Genomic DNA, 20755 nt, shown 5'->3' on the forward strand with positions numbered 1-20755 from the left:
AGAAGAAATAAGATGTATTTAACTAAATAAGAATCTAAGACTAAAAAATAACTAGTCATGGCGAAAATTTCTAAGTATTACTTCGATTAATCGCGCAGTCGGGGCTGACGACCCGCGTACTAGATTAGGGGTTCTTATGTTAGTATATACGTTTTATATAAACAATCTAGTATTAGTATAGATAAAGGTGACCACGGGCCAGCAAGCGCAGTGTAAGACGTCAACCTACAAGATAGACAGATGACTTTCTTAAGATAGTTGAAAGGCACTAGATGTAGGCTTTCAACCGGTCTTATTCGAAATCTACGGAGAGGCCTATACGCAGTATTAGATATCCTATGGCTAAAGCTATGATAATAATTTTGTAGGTGACGGGTAACTTTAAAGGACACGTTTTTATGATATCGAATAGATAACAAATTTATACACTAAAACCAAAATAAACTTGTTAGTATTACCCAATACGATTTTAGGTCGATTAAATTCTTCACCTCTCTTTCTAGTCAAAAGACTGCGGTACAGAAAGGTATTCTCATTCTCGCGCCAGAAATAACAACTTTAAATCTGGCTTTATTTCATTCTGTTCGACTTCGTAGCTGAAGATATATTTAACTTATTTACGATATATCTCGCATTTATATTAGAAGAATGATGTGGAGTTTCTTCTTGCTTTTTTTCTACAGCTATAACACCTTACAAAGCAGCGTCAAAAATAAAACAGGTTAAAAAATAAGATGATGATAAAATAATGTTTCGTCAAGTTTGATGTTTTTATGGATTTTATTCCTTTAGATATATCTATATCTGTGTGTGTATGTATATATATATATATACGAGGGTCAAACTGAAAGTTCTTAGAAAATCAAAAACTAAGCATTCTAGCAAGTTATTAGTTTTATTATAACTTTTCAAAATAGCGTCCATTTACATCAATACATCGCTGCATTCGATGGAACCATTGAGAAAAGCACCTTGCCCACTCGGCCTTAGGGGTCTCTTCGACGGCGTTTTGAAACGCAGCCACTGCTTCTTCGGCGTCCATAAAATGTTTTCCTCGAAGTTTTTCTTTTATTTTCGGGAATAAATAAAAATCGCAGGGTGCGAGGTCGGGGCTATACGGCGGGTGACCCAGTAATTCCACGTCTGAGGTCGCCAAATAGTCGATCGTTTGCCTGGCGGTGTGCGACGAGGCATTGTCGTGATGAAGGAGGATCCTGCTGCGAGGTCGTTTCTCTCGAACTTTTTCCAAGACAAGTGGCAAACAGTTGTTAGTGTACCACTCTGCATTAACCGTTTTCTGATCCTCTAAGACAACTGTCGCATAATGACCTGTCTTTCCGAAGAACGAGGCCACCATCTTTTTTCCAACACTTCGACCTCTCTTCACTTTAGTTGGCAACACTTCGGAAGGAAACACCCACTGAGCAGACTGTCTTTTGGTTTCCGGATCATAACAGTAAATCCAGCTTTCGTCACCCGTTAGTATGTCGAACACAGCATTTGAGTCACCTCCGTTAAATTTTTGGATCATTTCTCGGCACCAATCAACACGGCGGAGTTTTTGAGCCTCGGTCAAATTATGCGGTATCCAGCGGGCACAAAGCTTCCTGACCGCTAAATGTTCATGGAGGATTTTGTGCACTTGACTCATACCTATGCCTAGACTTGTCCGAATCTGCTGATAGGTCACTCTTTTGTCAGTCTCTATCATACGCCGCACAACACTGATATTGTCTTCAGTCGTCGCTGTAGAAGGCCGTCCCTCACGCAAATCATCGGTGAGATTAGTTCGACCACGTTTGAATTCATTAAACCAGTTGTAAACTGTGGCACGAGATGGGGCTTCATCGTGAAAAGCCAATCGAAGTCTATCATAACTTTCTTGTTGACTTATATGACATCGAAAGTCATAAAAAATCATTGCACGAAAATTTTCTCGGCTTAAATTCATTCTGACGTGCACAGACAATTTTCAATTTGCCGCCAAATCGAAAAACAAATGACAAATGAATGAAATGTATACTCAATATTATTGGTAAAGAGTTCTATTTTCAAAATTTAAACTTATTTTTTTAATATAATGCTTTTAAGTTGCCAGTTCTAAAAACTTTCAGTTTGGCCCTCGTATATATATATATATATTGTTCATGACTTATATAATATTAGAGGTTTTATTTAAAATTGTTGAGTATGCAAAACAAAATTTATATGTTAAAATTTTCATTGTTCCAGAACACAATGCAGAAGCTGAAGGAAACAAAGAGAAACTAGATAATAAATATGATAACATGACGAAAAATGCTTCCTTCCGGGTGTTTCCACAAAGCGCGGACTAAATTCGTTGAACTAAAACCGAGTATGTGTCGCTGTGACAGAAATGTATATGGAAGATTGACAAACACCCGTAAAGTGCATTTCAATTTTTACGCTTTCGTGTTTATAATTTGTTTGCACTTGAAGACGGTTAACTCTAATACAACCAACATGAACCGTCATAATGATAGAAATAATAATGATTTAGGTTTCAATTCACCTCACGGTGACATGGAAACCGATGAATACGATATACATGAAGATTCTAGAACAGGCGACGATGTATTCACAAAGCTAGAAAAGAATCCATTTGATTTCGTATCAAAGAAATTTCACAACGCAGAGAGTAATGCGTACAGCAATTACGGAGATTACAAACGCTATTATTTGAATCCCACAAACCCAGTTCCGAGGTCTAAAGTTAAATTTAAGATTAGCAGTAAGATAGTCCAGACTAAATACGGAAAATTACAGGGCATTGTACTGGCAATGGATGAACATAGGTATCTAAGCCCCCTTGAAGTTTTTCTCGGTGTGCCATATGCTACTCCACCGGTTGGATCTAACAGGTAAGCAATAAATTAAATCTATGTTGCATTACATAAAATCATATCATCACGTCATCATCATTTTAGCCATAAGACATTCACGTTGTGCTTGATGATCTGTGGTCTCTCGAAAACTTTATTACATTTTTTAGTAGCCTTAGTGTTGAAGCCTCTCGTTCTACCCTTATTTTTCTTGTTTTTTTTGTTAATTTTTCTTCTGTTGTTTTAATAATCACATTATCTTCGTTTCATCATCTTCGTTCTTTCACATTATCTGTTTTACTTGTCCTTGCTTTTTGACCTTCAATGCTTCGCCTTCTCTCATTACTAATCTTATTACGTAAATTTAGACACTTGATATTCAATATTGGTTGGCAGCGGTTTGGTTTGGTTAAACTGGCAGGCCAAAGCGTGGCCGTTTATAGTTCTGAAGTGGAGACCACGGACCAGCAAGCGCAACTTAAGACGTTTGCCGACAAATTGGACAGGACATCGGCGGAAAAGGCTGAATGAAAGCCGCTTCCAATTGGTCTTTTAGGGAATAAATAGGGTAGGATTTTCTTCTACAATGAACGATCCACGGTTAAAATCGTGATGATGATGACAAAATGAATATTATCAATGTAAAAAAGTTTATAGTAATTAGAAATTGTGCATCTCAGCAATGGAGAGATCGGCGTTAGAAATTTTATGACATTTAGGAACATGTGGAAATACGTCTTGGGGTCAAAGTTCTCTCAAAGTTTTCTCCTTCCAGCCTAACCGTAAGTAAAGAGGAACCTCATTAGCTTAAAAACATTGGGGATAGTGCTTATTTAGCAGTATTGAATGAATGCTATATTGATAATGATAGTATTATTAGTAATAGCCAAGATTATAGGAAGTCGCTGAATGTGACCTTTGATACAGGCCTAATAGTCTAAGAGGCCACGACGTCCACACCTTCGTTATATTATAAAAGCTGAAAATTCTTCTATATATGTCCCCAATACAGGTATAGGAAAACCCAGCCTATACAACCTGGGTCGCAGTAGCTTTGGCAGGTAGACTTCAAAGTGTCTTGTAAGATAGGGGAACCATCGAAAGTGACTGGAGATTGTGGAAACATTATTCGTATAGTCTTCTGAATAACATATATAAAAGTCAGATTTTATACTATGACGAAAGTGGATTTATAAAAAATCTGACTGTGAGGGGGTCTGAAAAGAGAGTGTTGTTACCGTCCTAAATGTCCGCCAATAGACGAGGCGGTTTCTAATATGATTGTAAGTTAAAATATATGAAAACTAAGTTTTATCCTATCACAAATTTGAAACACAATTTTACTACCTGTTACCTGCCAAAGCCACCTAGGTTGTTTAGGCTAGGTTTGCTTAAACCTGTAAAGGAGACATATATAGAAGAATTTTCAGCTTTTATAATATAACGAAGGTCTGGGCGTCGCGGGCTCTCACTCTAGAAGCCTTTCGGCGTCTGTCGCCTAATATGACGTCAATAATTGATAGAGTGGCTGAAAGGTAAGGTATTTAAATAAATTAAACAATACAGATTTTGTTTGTCATAGATTTAGTCCAACAAGAACGCCGTCACCGTGGGATGGTGTAAGAGTATCAGATAGACCAGGTCCCGCGTGCCCGCAAAAGTTACCAGACGTCGACAACGAGAGGACCATATTAGAAAAAATGCCTAAAGGCAGATTAGAATATTTAAAAAGACTGATGCCCTACCTTAAGAACCAAAGCGAAGATTGTCTTTATTTAAACATTTTTGCACCTTTACAAAGTAAGTATTGTTACTTATTTTCATGGATCTTTTACCGGGAAATTCATTTCGTAGTAACTCTGTGAGGTACCGTTTGATATTTTCTCTATAAAATATTACTCTTTGAAATGAAACTTTCTACATTCTTCAGAGATTATTAACTGTGGAAATTTTCCTTGTCACAAGAAAATGTTTTCTATTTTAGTCTTTTTTTTCGATTATGTTTCTCATCTGATCACCAATGATCGTAACAGGTTGGATGAGTTTTGATACTTTTGCCGTGTACACATAAATCACTTATCACGTTAACTTTTACATCTGATTTAAAAATTTAAAAGACAATTTAGATAGATTTTATGTTTGCGAATAAAACTTCATAGAAGACAATCTAAGATATTAAGTGTACTTGTGATACGTTTTTAACAATACACATACAACCTTAAGGTGCAATTAAACATTGAAAATGGTTATGGTACGGTGTTCTATTTTAGACAGGCAATCGAGTGTAGCCAGGTAAAAGGCCGCTTTACCTTCGGCTCAGCGACATTCACATCTGCTCCTTAAATAATTGAGTCCCACGATTATTAAATTTTAAAATACCTCATGTCTTACAAAGTTTAGTTTTGAGTAAATCGAAACTAAATTCTCCTATTAAGGTCACTGCCTTTAAAAAACTGTCTTAGTTTTTATAATAACTTTTATTTAATGTTGTAGGTATGTATTTAGTAACAAAACACGCTTAATGTTTTATCTGTCTCTTACCCAAGCTATACTTCTTTATTTCTCTTTCTTTATTTCCCTACAAAACATATTTTTATTTTCTTTCCTTTATGCTTTTATATGCATTTGGTAACTATCTTCTAATGGAGGTGGGGTTTGCTAAATACGACGCGATAAGTTTTTCTAGCTATTAAAAAACAATAATAATATAATTAATGGGAAAAAATTAAAAATTGTAAACAAAATTGTAGTACTAAAAGGAGGTTGTGAAGGAAAAAAAAGATGGAAGGATTATGAATAAAAAAAAGAGTAAACAAGACAAAGTAGAGAATGAAAGAAGACATAATAAAAGAACTGGAGAAGTATCACAGAAAGGAACGCTATTGAAATATTTCACTAAAAAATTATTCGTAGCAAAATTCCCAATAAAATGAAAAAAAACTAGTGCAGTTAGCAACAACGAACCGTAAAAAGAACCAAATTGAACAACGAATGTAGATGAGAGAAATAAGGTGATGTTAGAGAGAAATATAAATCAAAATTATAAATACTGTATAAAAATATTTAACCCGATATTATAACATCTCCACACAAAGCAAAGGGAATGAAAGACAACCAAAACGGTTGCCATTCAATGAAACCAGTGATTCCCAAAGTGGTCTATATCGACCACTAGGGGTCTGTGACAACCTGCAAGGGGTCTACGTCAGTGAAAAAAAATTTGGGGGTCCATGAAATGAAAATGGGGTCCACGATAGTGGATTTCAACACATACACTGATAGTCCCTATTTACTTACATCATACTATCTTATAATATCAAAACATTAACATTATTTATAAAAGTACCTATGAATTAAAAAATATTAATATTTTACGTATATTTTACATAACAGATACAAAATTTTATTTTGAGTAGTTTTAAATTAAATTAAATTAATAAATGTATAAATTAACATGTGTTTTCACTTTGAGTTTTTAACACTAAACTTCACTACAGTTAGAAATTTACAGGAAATCAATATCAGGTAAGTAGGGGGTCTACCTAACACGGAAAAACATGGCAAGGGGTCTACGACACAAAAAAGTTTGGGGAATACTGAATTAAACTAAAAAAAATAACGAACTGTAACTGTTTTCCTCTATATCTGAACATTTATGTTATTGTTACTATTATATGATTATTATTAATTTGTGTATTATTATTTTTGCTAACTTGTCAATTGTTGTTCTTATTTTAAAAGTATAAAATTGTAAATAAACTCGATTCATTTGTTTCAGTGGATGAATCCAAAATAACCCTTCCCGTATTAGTGTATATACACGGAGAAAGTTACTCTTGGAGTTCTAGTAATCCATACGATGGCGCAGTACTGGCGAGCTATACGGATTTAATCGTTGTCACGTTAAACTTCAGACTCGGCGTTTTAGGTAGAATATTCTTTTTGCATTCTCGAAAGATCTATGATCTTCCCTTATTCATAAAATAAGATTTAATATAAGTGTAAATGTATTAAATGATAAATGCTTATATAATTTGATATGAATTTTTGTGTGGTAGATTCTATTAAAATCAGTGACTTTGAAAATGTTAAATAACGTAATACTGAGATGGTAAGAAAAATCGTTTTCAAAATTTTAATTACAACATGTTAAAATTAATAATCGCTCACTAACCGACCCTGTTGTTGAAAAAAGTAAATCAACGTAATATAATTGAGACAGATCACTTTATACAGAATGATTAGAAATAGATATAAAAATTTACTTAATTGAAGCTTCTATACAAATGACTAACCATGTGTAAAATGGAGCAGTTTAAAATTATCATGTTCAAGTTCAAAATTTTACTAAAAATGAAGGATAGATTTATTTTATCAAAACGAGTGAAATTATTTTCTTTTCAGGATTTTTAAATGCAAACCCCGCACCGCATTTAAAAGCGAGGGTCGCAAATTATGGCCTGATGGATCAGATAGCGGCGTTACATTGGGTTCAGCAGAACATTGCACTTTTTGGAGGCGATCCAACTAACATAACGTTAATGGGTCACGGATCCGGTGCGGCCTGTATCAATTTTCTTATGATATCGCCAACTGTTATGCCAGGTGATAATCTATCATCTATTATTTAAAGAAATCAGGCACTACCTTGCGGAACTCCATCCTAAGTAAGAAAAGGACGAATATTTAGCCACTTCACATGCAGTGGTAGTCGTGCAACAAAGTGCACCGCCCGCCAGCCTGCTGATAAATGCGTACACGGCAACTTATCGCCAAATTAGCTTGTCAGACTCTGTGTTTGGCACTAATCGGTGTAAGATAACTCCTGAAGATGCCCCGTGGAGAGGTGAAACACGTGTTGAGTGATTTGACAGTGGCAGTTGTGTGATTCGCATTGTTTGCCGCATACGCTAAATATTGGTCCTTTACTTACTTATCATCTATTAATTTATTATTACTTCACACATCTTTAGTTCTAATGGACATATTTAGTTCTATTTGTTGACATATTAGTCAATCTTTGCCCTTTTTATAGAAAAAAAAATTAGATTTAACACTGCTATAATGACGTCATTTAAAACTAGATGGGTTTTGGATGCGCCTTGATCTAAAAAATAGCCCATAACACATACAGATTTTATGGTTACTTTTGCTACATCTTTGTAGTAGAGCAATTTATTTCTAAGCTCTATTCTCTGCCCTCTGTCTCTCTTTCTTTTCTCTTTTAGTCAATAAACGCTTATTGCAAAACATAGGCCTATTCCAAAGAAATCTACGAGATAAACCATAATCGCCACGCTTGGGAAGCGGGTTGTCGATCGCAGTGTGGTATTATGGTACGCAGTGGAAACTGCTGCCCAAACTTTAGACATCACTTGTTACCAGTGGTAACCTGTATATTGCACAAAGTGAATTATATAAGACTACTCCCTAAATAGGATAATAATAGAAAAAATTGTCTATTGATAGACGTAATCATAGTGAGATTTCTATATTTGCAATTTATATGATAATGCTATTGATATAGATATAATTTTGTATTAGGATTAAATTCAAACAAGAGAGAGAGACTTAATTACTTTCTTAAAACTATGGCATAAAATGATCAAAACAAAATGTGGCAAATTTGTTTTAGATATAAAAATATATATACAAAAGATTAGTATTAAAGTAAAGGAAAATTTCTTAAGATGCAAGACAATTCATAACTCAAAATATCAATAAAAACAAAACATCATCAAAGTATTCATAAGTTATAAAACAGGTTGGAATTTCATACGATTGTAGTCAGGTGTTGTATTGTCTTTCTACTGTAAAAGTGATCATAAAAGTTTCTCAGATCGTCACGCATACAGAACCTTCATTGATTATTTTAAATTTTTAAATGTTATTACCATGACAAAAAGATATTAATATCTATTTTAATTTTCAGGTCTATTCCACAGAGCGATTCTATTATCAGGTTCAGCATTAAGCTCCTGGGCTATTGTAGACGATCCTGTGTATTATTCTCTAAAATTAGCTAAACACATGAACTGCACGATACCAGAGGATATGACAAAAGATCATGAAGCAATAGTAGATTGCTTAAGAGATGCATCGATAGAGGAACTTCTATCAATAGATATATCGCCCCCTAACTTTTTGACGGCATTCGGGCCATCCGTAGATGGAGTGGTCATAAAAACAGACTTCGGTAAAGACTTCTTGACGATGTATTCAACAGGGGACTTCCCCAGTTTCGGTCCGCTGAACAATATGAATCAGAACAATTTTCATACAAAGAGGGGAGATAACGGTAGAAGGTTATTTCAGAACAAATACGATTTGTTATTCGGAGTTGTTACATGCGAGGCGCTGTGGAAGTTTTCAGCGCACGATGTTCAAAACGGAATCGAGCCGGATAAAAGAGATCGGATGTTACGGTAGGCGTATTAGGTTTTGACGCTGTACGGTTTCCGTATCGCTTTAATGGTCAATTACATTTGTAAATCTCTCAATGTAAACTTTTGTTGATTGGTGTTTTTTTTTGCAGGACTTACGTGAGAAATGCTTATACGTATCATTTGAGTGAGATTTTCTACACGATTGTTAATGAATACACTGATTGGGAAAGAACGGTTTGTATTTAAATGTTTTTTTTTAGTTTGACCCGTAAGGAATTTGTTTATTTGGGTCAAAATTAGAAATTAAAATTTAAGCACCTTCCTGTTGTCAGATTGATCCGAAATTTGGTATACACATTTAATATAGATGACAATACAATACAATATAATAAAATTAATAACATTATAAATCAGAGATGGCCGCCGATGCAAAATGGCGGATTTCATATTTTTCCTTAACCCCCTCAATATGGGTATCAAATGAAAGGGCTACACTAGTCAAACACGATGATTATGTCACAATTTAAAATTCAAGATGGCCGCCGTTCCAATATGGCGGACTAGGTACATATTTTTACACAACCACCACAATATGGGTATCAAAAAAGTTTAACTTAAAAGTTTTTTAAATGTATTTATTTTATCTAGTTAACATTTAAACTTTCAATAATCTCATGGAATATGTTCACAATGGAAATCTAAATTCATGCAAATGTGTATTTATTTTTAGCTAAGAGCTACTTATGACTACAGATGTGATGTAGTCGGCGATCTCTTTATCGACTCATATATTCGTTTATATTATTATACACGTAGGATTAAAGTAAAATTCAAAATATCTTAGTTGAAGTAGACGCTTTTGCTTCGTCTATATATAGATTATTTATATCAACCACTTACACTTCAATTCCAGATGATACAAATTTTACAGAAACTAAAATTAGATTAAATTTCTCTAAAATAGCATTCATCAATTTTAAACAACTAAGATTCTTAATGCTCCATGACTTTAGAACAACCCCGAACAAAACCGACGTTTTTTTTGTGGGAATTTTTACAATGAACTTTATAAATACATTTTCACCTAAAATACTACACACTATGATTATAATTTCGTTACTATGTTTCTTTAAGCTTCTTAAATTTTTAACAAAATTATTTAGACTTATTATCATGTAAGTGATTTTGTGTTATCTCTTGTTTACAAAGTTTATTAACCTATTCATATAAATTTCCTAACATTCATTGCTTTCTTTTATTTTTATCTGATTTACTCCTTGTTGCGTCATTTCCCTGTATATTTAAGATCGTATAGAGGCAACATTACGTCATTATCAGCGGCACATCGAAAAGGGGAATTCTCCGAAAATATTTTTTTATTTAAGTCGATATAAATACGGCCGAAGCTCTAATGAATAAACACACTTGTGCTTCGGATTTCGTCTTGTACTACCTTCTCAACCTACCGGCCATAGGATTTATTTTACGATGTTGAATTCGACGTGATTTGAACATACAACCTTCGAAAGCCTTTTTGTAGACTTTATCGTACAAACTTTACGTCATCTGTGCCTGTCTTCAGTATTGTGTATTGTTTCGGCTACTTGTATTGGAGGTGAATCAGACCTTATTGAACCAGGATATCGTGCTTCGACCTCTTGGTCAACGTTCATCTAGTTTTTAACGATTATTTTTTTTTTAAATTGTCTCTGTCTTTCTTGGCTTTATGACGAAAGACTAAATGTACCTTTTTCATACATATTCTAAATTTAAATTCTATCTGCTTTAGTATAAAGTGTAAAAGAATCTAGGGTGATAGTTATTTTTAGTGTAAATATAGACAAACTTAAGTAATCTTATATGTTATTAAGATTAATGTCATCATTGTTGGGATCACCGGCAACAATTGAGATACGATATATCCGCACCCTTTTACATAAACATAAAAATTCACGATTATACAGCCATTTTGCATATCTGTACCGAAACAGCTACCTATTAGCATATATTATCATATACTATTGTTGCAGAATCCGATAAGTACACGGGATGCTGCAGTGGCTGCGTTATCTGATGCTCAATACGTGGCTCCGGTCATACAGAGTGGTGATCTCCTGAGTGGTGGGCCTAAGCCAGCGCCGAATGACGAAGATGGACCTGGGAGACCAACGAGAACATATTTTTACGTATTCGACTATCAAACGAAGGACGGATATTATCCGCAAGTGAGTCGTGAGAGATTTTTACTATTACAGATGTAAATGCTGAGATCAATAGATCCTCCTTTGCTGTGAATTAATATGTGGTACTCCCTTTACAAAATCTATATCAGAAATAATAAATAATGTAATGATAATATACCACGATAAAACGATTTAACTTTATACTGCCAGAGGCTATTGATTATTATAATGCAAAATAATGTAACACATTTCAAAAGTGACTATACACAGCGTGATTGAAAATAGGTGTAAAAATTTTATAGCTTCAAAAACTAATAACTCTGTATGTTCATTAGAACGATTGGTTATATTAAGACCTTTTAAGTAGGTAAATTATGACTAAGGTTATATATGGATGCTATTATATATGTGTGTGAGTGTGCGCGCGCGCGTGTGTGTGTGCGTGCGTGTGCATGTGTGTGCGTGTGCGTGTGTACGCGTGTGCGTGTGTGTACGCGTGTGCGTGCGTGTGTGTGTATGTGTGTGTGTGAGTGTGTATATTTTCGCCAGATATATAGGGAAAAAAGAATCAATTGACACATCCGCCTTGATTTAACCCTTAATTAGGCGCATGGGGTCAGGGCCGCTTGAAATTCAAAAAATAATGGCTTACAGACTTCAGAGCGTACTAACGCTCTTTCTAGCTTCCTCACTCCGCCAGGGGTACGCGAATTAGTCACATCCAGAACATTAACTCTTGCCCACACATCGCTGTCCTTTAGAGAGCTGACCCCATGCGCCCAGTTACGTTCCATTTTTTGGCAAAGATAAGTTTTTACTTTTGTGATTTTTTTTGTGTTTATATTAGTATATTGTTTACTGTTTATCTTTGTATGTGTGTATTTTGATACGGTATGATTTCTTTATGTATTTTTGAGTTTTTTTCTATGCTTTTTCTTTTTTTTGAATTGAAATGCCTAACGACAAACAAGTATTGCAATGGCTGGATGAAGTGCTTGATGAAGAGCAAGATGTTGCTGGTTCGGATTCGCAAGACGAAACTTTAAACGATGCTGTCATTGATAGTGCTCATAATTCAGAAAGCGAAATTGAGGAGTCTGAACATATCCAAGACATCATATGTATCAACGGAAGATAATTATTTTTTATCTCGACATACTCAGAGAAATGGCCCGAAAGTGAAATGGTGTAAAGTACCACCATCGAACGCAGTAAGGACCCAAGCACAAAATATTATTTTACATTTACCTGGAGTATAAACATTTCTGGCATCAACCCATTCGTCATACACAAAGCGAATACTGAGAAGACTTTGACATATACAAGACGGATTTTCTTGAAGAAAATAGCTGCGGCACTTGTGGAAGATCACCAAAAACGTCGCATACAACTACGTGCTGTACCAGCGACAACAAAAAAACGGCTCCATGAAGTTTATAATGTGAACAAGGCGGTTTATCAATCGACAGCTAAGCGCGGGCGCTGTTCATCATGTCCTAGAAAGGACGACAAAAAAGTGCCAACAAAATGTTTCAAGTGTCGTAAATTTATTTGTCAGCAACACTCAAGGATTTACTGCATCGGATGCAGAACAGAAGATTCCGCTGATGAGGCTGAATAAACTTTATTTCTTAAGTTGATCTCGGCTATGTCAAAAAAATTAGTTTATAGAGAGGTTTACTGTTTTTGTTTTTTTTTAATATTTTTAATGTCATAGTAAGTATTTGTTTCTTAAAGTTAAGTATATTAAAGAACTTTATTAATTACTATAGAAATCCATTAAGTTTTATTCCTTTTTGATACTCTTTTCCTAAAATTTTTTTGGGGTCATTTAAGACCCCATGCGCCTAATTGTGTGATTTTCTTAATGCGCCTAATTAAGGGTTAAAAAGAGTCCACAACAAATTCAGAATGGATTTTTTGTGATCACTTTTACTCTATTTTTATTATAGTCGTGAAGCAATTTATTTCCAACCTTTATTCTATTCTCTACCTCTTCTGATTTTAGTCGATAGATGCCCACTGCAAGGCATAGGTATAAAATATATATGGGGAATATACCATAATCGTTTTGCTTGTCTCTGTCATATACAATGCACACACTATTCATAAAACGACACATATTTTTGATGTATTGCCAAAAATTATAATAAGATACAATAAATACAAATGCAACATAGGTTGGGTAAAATCAGGCCAAGATAACGAATCGTTATTTATTATAAAGATAACGTCTAAATAATATAACCAAAGCGTAATAATTCAGAAATAAAAATCAAAATTGAAACTGTACTGTGATATACTAAAAGATGGTGGCGAAGGAAGAGAGGAGTCGTGGGAATGTAAATAAACGGTATAAGAATAGAAGAGAATAAATAATAGAAGAAGAAGAGTAATAGAGATTGTAAATAACGAAAGAAGAAGGTGATTAAACATAAAGTGAAAAAAGTCTATGTTCTCAAAATGATAGAGGTATGAGAGATCCTAAAAACGGGTCCACGAAAAACTATAAAGTAATTTAACTATGGCTGAATGTGGTGTCTAAAATTAAAATAAATAATATATGTAAAAAAAAGGTTACAATCCGAGTATATATACTTTAATATTTTTAACTTGACTCGACTAATGCACGTCACGCGTTCAAATTTAGGTCAGGCTACTAACCCATTCTCATTTTTAGGTCAGACTTGATGCTTTTATCGATGCTTTTGTTATTTTTATACCGTATCAACTCGTTAGAGATACTTGTTAGTCGAGTATCAATAGATTATGTTTACAGCAGTGTGCATCGATTGTTTTTTAAAAGTAGATACAACACAGTTTATTAAGCCTATCAACTCGTATGCATTATTTATTATTTCAACCATAGAACTTCCACAGCTGGACATATACTACCTCCATAGATTTCCAATAGGACCGGGTTCTCGGTACTTCAAAAAGATCATCTGTCTACCATGTACATAGACATACCACACTGTGTTAATACCAGTATAAACATTGAATATACACACTTCTATTTCGAACTTCGTGTTGTTACTATCGTAAAACCAACCGTGCTTAGGAAGAGTCCCACAAAAGAAAGAAAAGTTAAGAAATTGTAAAGTTTACAAGAGGATAAAGTGAGATAAAATGAATGATGAAAAAAATATTTGTAAAATATTTCCCTGTACGTACAATACTATGTTATTAATATAACAAAAAAAAAACCTACTTGATTAGTGATAGTCTGTCTTAGTAAGATTGCGATCGTATGTCCCAGTTTCGATTCCCGAGATGCAATCTCATACATATCTTTTTTTTTTGGTGGCCCCCGCTATTGGGAGCCTCTCGTATTTTGTGTGGGACAGGGATTTTTTAACTTTATTAATTTTTTCACATATTTTTTTATTTTCATTATCTTCTTTCATACATCATATTATCTTTCAGTCTTTTCATTATTGCCACAATTCTTCTGCCCTTTCGCTCTGTAACGCCTTTTATACATCCTTCATTACTCTTACATTTTTACTATTTTATTTCTTTATAGGAATATTACATGTTGATTTGTATTACATTATTTTTGATTTTTGTTTTTTACATTTTTATTGGCTTTTATTTTTCTCTATTACATTTCTTTTTATTTTTTTACAAAATATGAGGAACTATTCTTTGCTTTTTTTCGTCGCTTATCATTATTGCTATTGATTCCTCCCTGATTTTTACGCCAGACCGGCACTCGAATTCAAAATCTCAGACATATCATCATACTTTGTGCATTAATTATATTGAATTGCCAATGTTCATGAACAAGTTTCCAAAGGAAGGACAGCATTGTCTTCTGCGTAATATCACACTGCGATCGACAACTTCCCTGCCATGCGTGGTGATTATGTTTTATCACTACATCGATATATTTGTGGCAGGTCTGTTCCTTGCTGTGGGCATATATAGGCTTTACAACTGGATTTAATATCCGAACAATCCTGCACTGGATTTTACACATACAGTCATGCCTAAAATGTAAACCTTTCATATTGAAATTAACAATCTAATGATAATATATTTAAATGAATGTTTCTTTAGCGGACGGGCGCAGTTCATGGAGAAGAATTGCCATATGTCTTCGGAGCGCCACTGGTCGACGGTTTCGGACATTTTCCACAGAACTACACAAAGTCCGAAGTGGCATTATCGGAATCCATAATGTTTTCTATCGCCAATTTCGTCAAAACGGGGTGAGCTGTAGTATGCTGTAAAATGTTTATATATATTTGTTACTTAGTCAAATTTTCTCCTTTTCTACATTAATGGCAATAAGTCACTATTTATGGAAGATACATCAATGAATTATACCATTATAAAATCTACATAAAACCGACAATATTTTAAAATTATTGGAAACCCATACATTCATACATTTTTTTCATACCCAAGAGGAACTGAACTTCGCTTAAATAATATTTTTTGCATGTTTTTCAGAAATAAATTAATTAGCGATTTTTTTTAAATAAAAACTGCAAAAGCTATTCATACTGTTTTTATCTATTAGCACAGTTAGTTTATAACAATAAAATAACAAAAAACCAATAGAAATCATTCATTTTTGGTCATAGTGTTCAAGACAGTAAAATAAGTGAAAAAAATCGGCTTTTCTTTAAAAAAATATATCAAAGGTACTACTTGTGATATATTATGTTTCGTATTTTTTTCAAAACGGACATAAGTTGTAACGGACATAAGACATTTCAAGGTTATTCATTCATTACCGGACACCCTGTATATAAAACTTTGGATAGAGAAAAAAATAATAGTTTGAATAATTAATAAAAACTCAACGAACTATATATCTATGAAAAAATTTTTGTTTAATTATACAATTAATATTTTTCTTATATTAATAACTAAAATTTTTGAACGACATCTTTCTTGTGGCAAACCGCAACAGAATCGCCTTCATCGCTTAGAGAACTAATCTGAAATTTATTTTATGTTGACTATTTTTAAAAATGTGTCCACGTTGAATTATTTTTACTACGATTTTCGTTTCAATAGAATAGATCTACTGAAACGGCGTTATATCAGAAATTTATCATATATTATGTTAAAATCATAACCGAGTCAAAAGCGCTTATAAATGGCGATTATTTTTAATTAGAATCAACATCAGGCGTTATTTTGCGGTAGTCCATCCTAAGTAAGAAAAGGACCAATATTTAGCGTATGCGGCAAACAATGCGAATCACACAACTGCCACCGTTAAATCACTCAACACGTGTTTCACCCCTCCCCGGGGCATCTTCAGGAGTTATGTTGCACCGATTAGTGCCAAACACAGAGTCTTTGTATAGATAGAATATTGCTCCTTTTCTTACATAACATATACTAACACAATAACATATACTAACATACATTTAGATCATTGACAAAGGTTATATCTTACATTGAAATTACCAACATTAAACATAAATTATTTGCGATCTAATTCAGTTACAAAAATACTTTTACTAATAAATGATGTAAGTAAAAACAATAGAGTACTTTGTTGTAAAATTTCTGCATCGTTTGCGACTTCCTCGTTTTTGTTACAGCAACCCAAATGATTTAAGTCGACAGGAAGTCCCGCTCCCCGCGTCCCGGGAGAGGAACAAATTCAGTGGAATTAACTGGGAGGAATATGAATCTACGCATCAGAAATATCTAGAAATAGGTAAATCATTCATATGTTATTTAGATCATTATAGTATTTTTTGCAGCAAAATATATGAGAATATGTAGCCAAAGAACAAAGTTAGCAGGAGCAGAATTTTATCAATCCATAAAATCATCATCAATACGTATTGGTTTTATGAGGTCCAAATCAAGCTCTTTAACAACGAGATCTTAAATCCGAAGCTATAAATGCCAACCAGAAAATATAACCAATCTAAGCAGAGAGTTTCAAGGTAACTTAGTTACCCAAGGCTCTTGAACGATACGATCTTAAACGTCGTGAATCAATAAATGCCTTAAAAAAACATTAGTTCTTGGTTCAAAATTTGATTTAATTACATCGTAGCTAGTGTTTTTTTTTAATGGCCCCTGCTATTGGGAGCCTCTCGTACCCCTATTTTGTTTGGGACAGGGACTTTATTTACAAATAATTTTTTCAGGGTTTTATCTTTATTCTACACTCACTTAGATTCTTCTCAATTTCTTTTATTCTTTTCTTTTATCCTTCACAATATCTTGCAAAATTTTTTTAGGTAGTGTTTTTCATATTTATGTATTATTAAACACTCCTTAGTATATTTTAATGTTATTATGTCAAAAAAATATGATCATTGTAATTTTTTTGGTCCAGGTGTGAAACCGCGACTGAAAAACCATTTCCGTGCCCATCAGCTGTCAGTATGGTTGCGCCTAGTTCCCGAGTTGCACAGAGCAGGAATGGAAGACGTCGCCGCACGTCATAATCTATTCCGTAACCATAACGAACAAGATTTATACGAAGGTATCGTAAGACCAGATCCATTGGCTCGTAACGCTGAAACAGATCAAATAAGACGTATCAACGGATCGTTGTACAGCGATACTGCGTTAACTACGGTCGATACTATACTCGCAACGTGTGTTACAATATTACCCAATGCGAGAGATATGCACGCTTTGAATACAACAGATAGCTCTCTGGCGAGTTTGGAAGCGGCTGGATATGCGGCGTATTCGACTGCACTAAGTGTTACAATAGCAATAGGATGTTCATTGCTAATTCTAAACGTCTTGATATTTGCTGGCGTTTACTATCAACGAGATAAAAGCAGGTCTAGAGGTAAACAGACAAGGTTTAATGAGAAACATTTTGAAACCATATCGGGAAAGCATTCACATTACCATATTGATCCGACGCTAGCTCCAAGTTTGGTTGTCGACGTTGAAAGACAGAACAGAAAGAAGATATTGACGGAGCCAAATTTAGCAAACTTAAATTTCAAAGGACCGTTGGATAGAAAATCACCGAGTCCAACATTGAGTTTGGACAACATGATGCTTCCGAGTAAACTTGGAAGCAGAAGTAACAGCTTCAGACTACCAAACGTAAGCTATCAACAGATGGGAGGATATTCAAATATGCCGAAGAACGTGAACCAGTATTGTAACTCTCCACAAATGCAAGAGCTACGACATCAGCAGTTTCCTCCAAATGGTTCAGCTTCGTCACCTGCGAGAGATGAAAGAGGACCTCACGCGACACTCCGAAGAGGAAAAGGGATGCATTCGTCTAACCTTCCACAAGCAGCTATAGACGAGATGAGAGTGTGACAGTTGGCACACATATATCTACGCTAGATAATCTGTTATAGGCAATTTGCCGATGTGTAAATAGATGTATAAGATTGTTTTCTAGAACGTTATCGACTCTCTCACACACTGTAACAATATTATCATCAATTAAATCATTGTAAGATTCATGTGGTTTTCATTCTTAAAGTTAGATTTTAAGAACCATTAGTGAACTTTTTCAGAGGCCTGACTATTCAACAGTTTCGAACTGAATAGGGAATATCTCAATTAAGCCGGCACAGGCCATTCATTATTTTCTGTTTAAAATTGAGGAAGTCTCATTCACGAATGGTCTGGAAACATTAATTAAAAGATAGTACAATATAAGCCTAAATTATTTTCTTTTGTTTAAATGATTAGACAGTATCATCATCATTTTAGTCATCCAAATATTTTCAATAGCAATTCTTGGAAGCGTTCTATATCCAGTGTCTTCTGATTACCTTTATAAAGACATTGTTCACTTTATGATTGTATAACCTACCCTGCGCTTTAACAGATCCTGGTTTTTACTTCAGAATTAGATTCTGGGTTTTTCTCGGGGGAAAGCCTATCGTTGTTCTATCATAATATTGGGACAGGTACATTAACATTTTCAGGTACATCATTTTTTTGTTTTTCTCTTTCTTCCTTCACAGCATCTTCCGTTCTTTTTCTTTTCTTTCATCCGACAAAGGTTTTGTGTTAAAAATATAGGTTATTTTATTACGTCTCGAATCAGTATATCTGGATCATTCATAGCCAGTACTAGTTTTTCTCAGACATGAATGTCTAGAACAAAATGATCAAGGTAAGATATCCTAGATTTTTGTTATGCTCATCTTTGAATGTAACGTAGATTGTTTTCACCAAATTGGAAGACACTCAAGGTTCTGGATTGCTAGAGTGGGCACTCCATAGAGTGATCATGTAATAGGGAGGGAATTTTCTGTCACATAGCCTAGCGAGAAAAACAAAGAAACTAAAATAAACCTTTTCCGTAAAAGATCGTCATTGTTCGTCAAGCAATAGACACCCTCGGGCTGTATAACAGTGTCCATCATGCAGTGGTCATGCTATACGAACTCGTGCGTGTATTACACGGACGAGACTCAAGATGCGATCGCAAGGTTCATCGACGTGAACACGGCAACCGCCGCACAGATAATGGCGTACAACCTGAGGATAACAATCTGGAGTAGGGTTGAGGAACTGATCGCACCAATTGTAATGTTAAAAATTGTAAAATGTTATGGCATTGTAAAAAATAAACAAGATAACAATGATTAAAAAAAAACAATTAGTTACTTCAATTTAGTTCTGTTTAAGATTAAAATATTCCGTAACCATAACGAGGAAGATTTATACGAAGATATCTCAAGATTCAATACATTGGTTCGTAACGTTTAAACAGATCAAATACGACGTACCAACGGATCACTGTACAGCGATATTGCTTAACTAAAACAAAGAAAAATTGTTCAGTACGGGGCAGAATTTCGTGTGTTTTTAAATGTGCTATGGTGCTGGTATTGTCTAGCTAAAATTTAGATTATTTTTATTGTTAACTGCAGACTCTTAATGGTGATATTTATTCTGTTTCAGTGAGGATAAGGTTTAGTGTAGCATCATCCTAATACAGGGTATAACATAAGGATAATGTTTAATGGAATCAGGCGTTACCTCGCGGAAGTCCATCCTAAGTAAGAAAAGGACCAATATTTAGCCACTTCCGCACATGCAGTGGTAGTCGTGCAATAAAATGCATCGCCCGCCAGCCCGCTGATAAATGCGTATGCGGCAAACAATGCGAATCACACAACCGCCACCGCCAAATTACTCAACACGTGTTTCACCCCTCCACGGGGCATCTTCAGGAGTTATGTTACACCAATTAGTGCCAAACACAGAGACTCTGTGCGGAACTGCGGACTGCATGTGCGGAAGTGGCTAAATATTGGTCCTTTTCTTATTAAGGATAATGTATAGGGATTATTGTATTTCATCTCAAATCTAAAATCAATCAGAACAGTCATGTTGTTTCTATAATATTGCATGATATAAT

The 20755-nt window shown here is 34.5% G+C and overlaps 1 protein-coding gene across 1 annotated transcript; it reads left to right on the forward strand.

Moving 5' to 3' along the window:
- The first annotated feature begins 2298 nt into the window (after positions 1-2298).
- LOC137929316 (neuroligin-4, Y-linked-like) lies at positions 2299-18691 on the forward strand. Its single transcript, XM_068772196.1, has 10 exons — positions 2299-2882; positions 4426-4643; positions 6622-6771; positions 7248-7448; positions 8776-9268; positions 9379-9463; positions 11260-11454; positions 15475-15626; positions 16980-17098; positions 17732-18691. The coding sequence occupies exons 1-10, from the start codon at positions 2299-2301 to the stop codon at positions 18688-18690; spliced, it is 3156 nt and encodes a 1051-aa protein (XP_068628297.1). The 3' UTR covers position 18691.
- The last annotated feature ends 2064 nt before the right edge of the window (positions 18692-20755 follow it).

This window comes from Battus philenor, unplaced genomic scaffold (genome assembly GCF_028537555.1).
Source record: "Battus philenor isolate CCGP_79_NKW_IND1 unplaced genomic scaffold, ilBatPhil1.0.hap1 SCAF_5, whole genome shotgun sequence".
In the NCBI taxonomy this organism is placed as follows: Eukaryota; Metazoa; Arthropoda; class Insecta; order Lepidoptera; family Papilionidae; genus Battus; species Battus philenor.

Excerpts from the sequence above, each read along its gene's own strand:
- LOC137929316 (XM_068772196.1), top strand. The coding sequence starts at position 2,299 with ATGCTTCCTTCCGGGTGTTTCCACAAAGCGCGGACTAAATTCGTTGAA. Across the intron at positions 11,455-15,474 it reads AGGACGGATATTATCCGCAA|CGGACGGGCGCAGTTCATGG; the intron begins GTGAGTCGTGAG and ends ATGTTTCTTTAG. Across the intron at positions 15,627-16,979 it reads GCCAATTTCGTCAAAACGGG|CAACCCAAATGATTTAAGTC; the intron begins GTGAGCTGTAGT and ends TTTTTGTTACAG.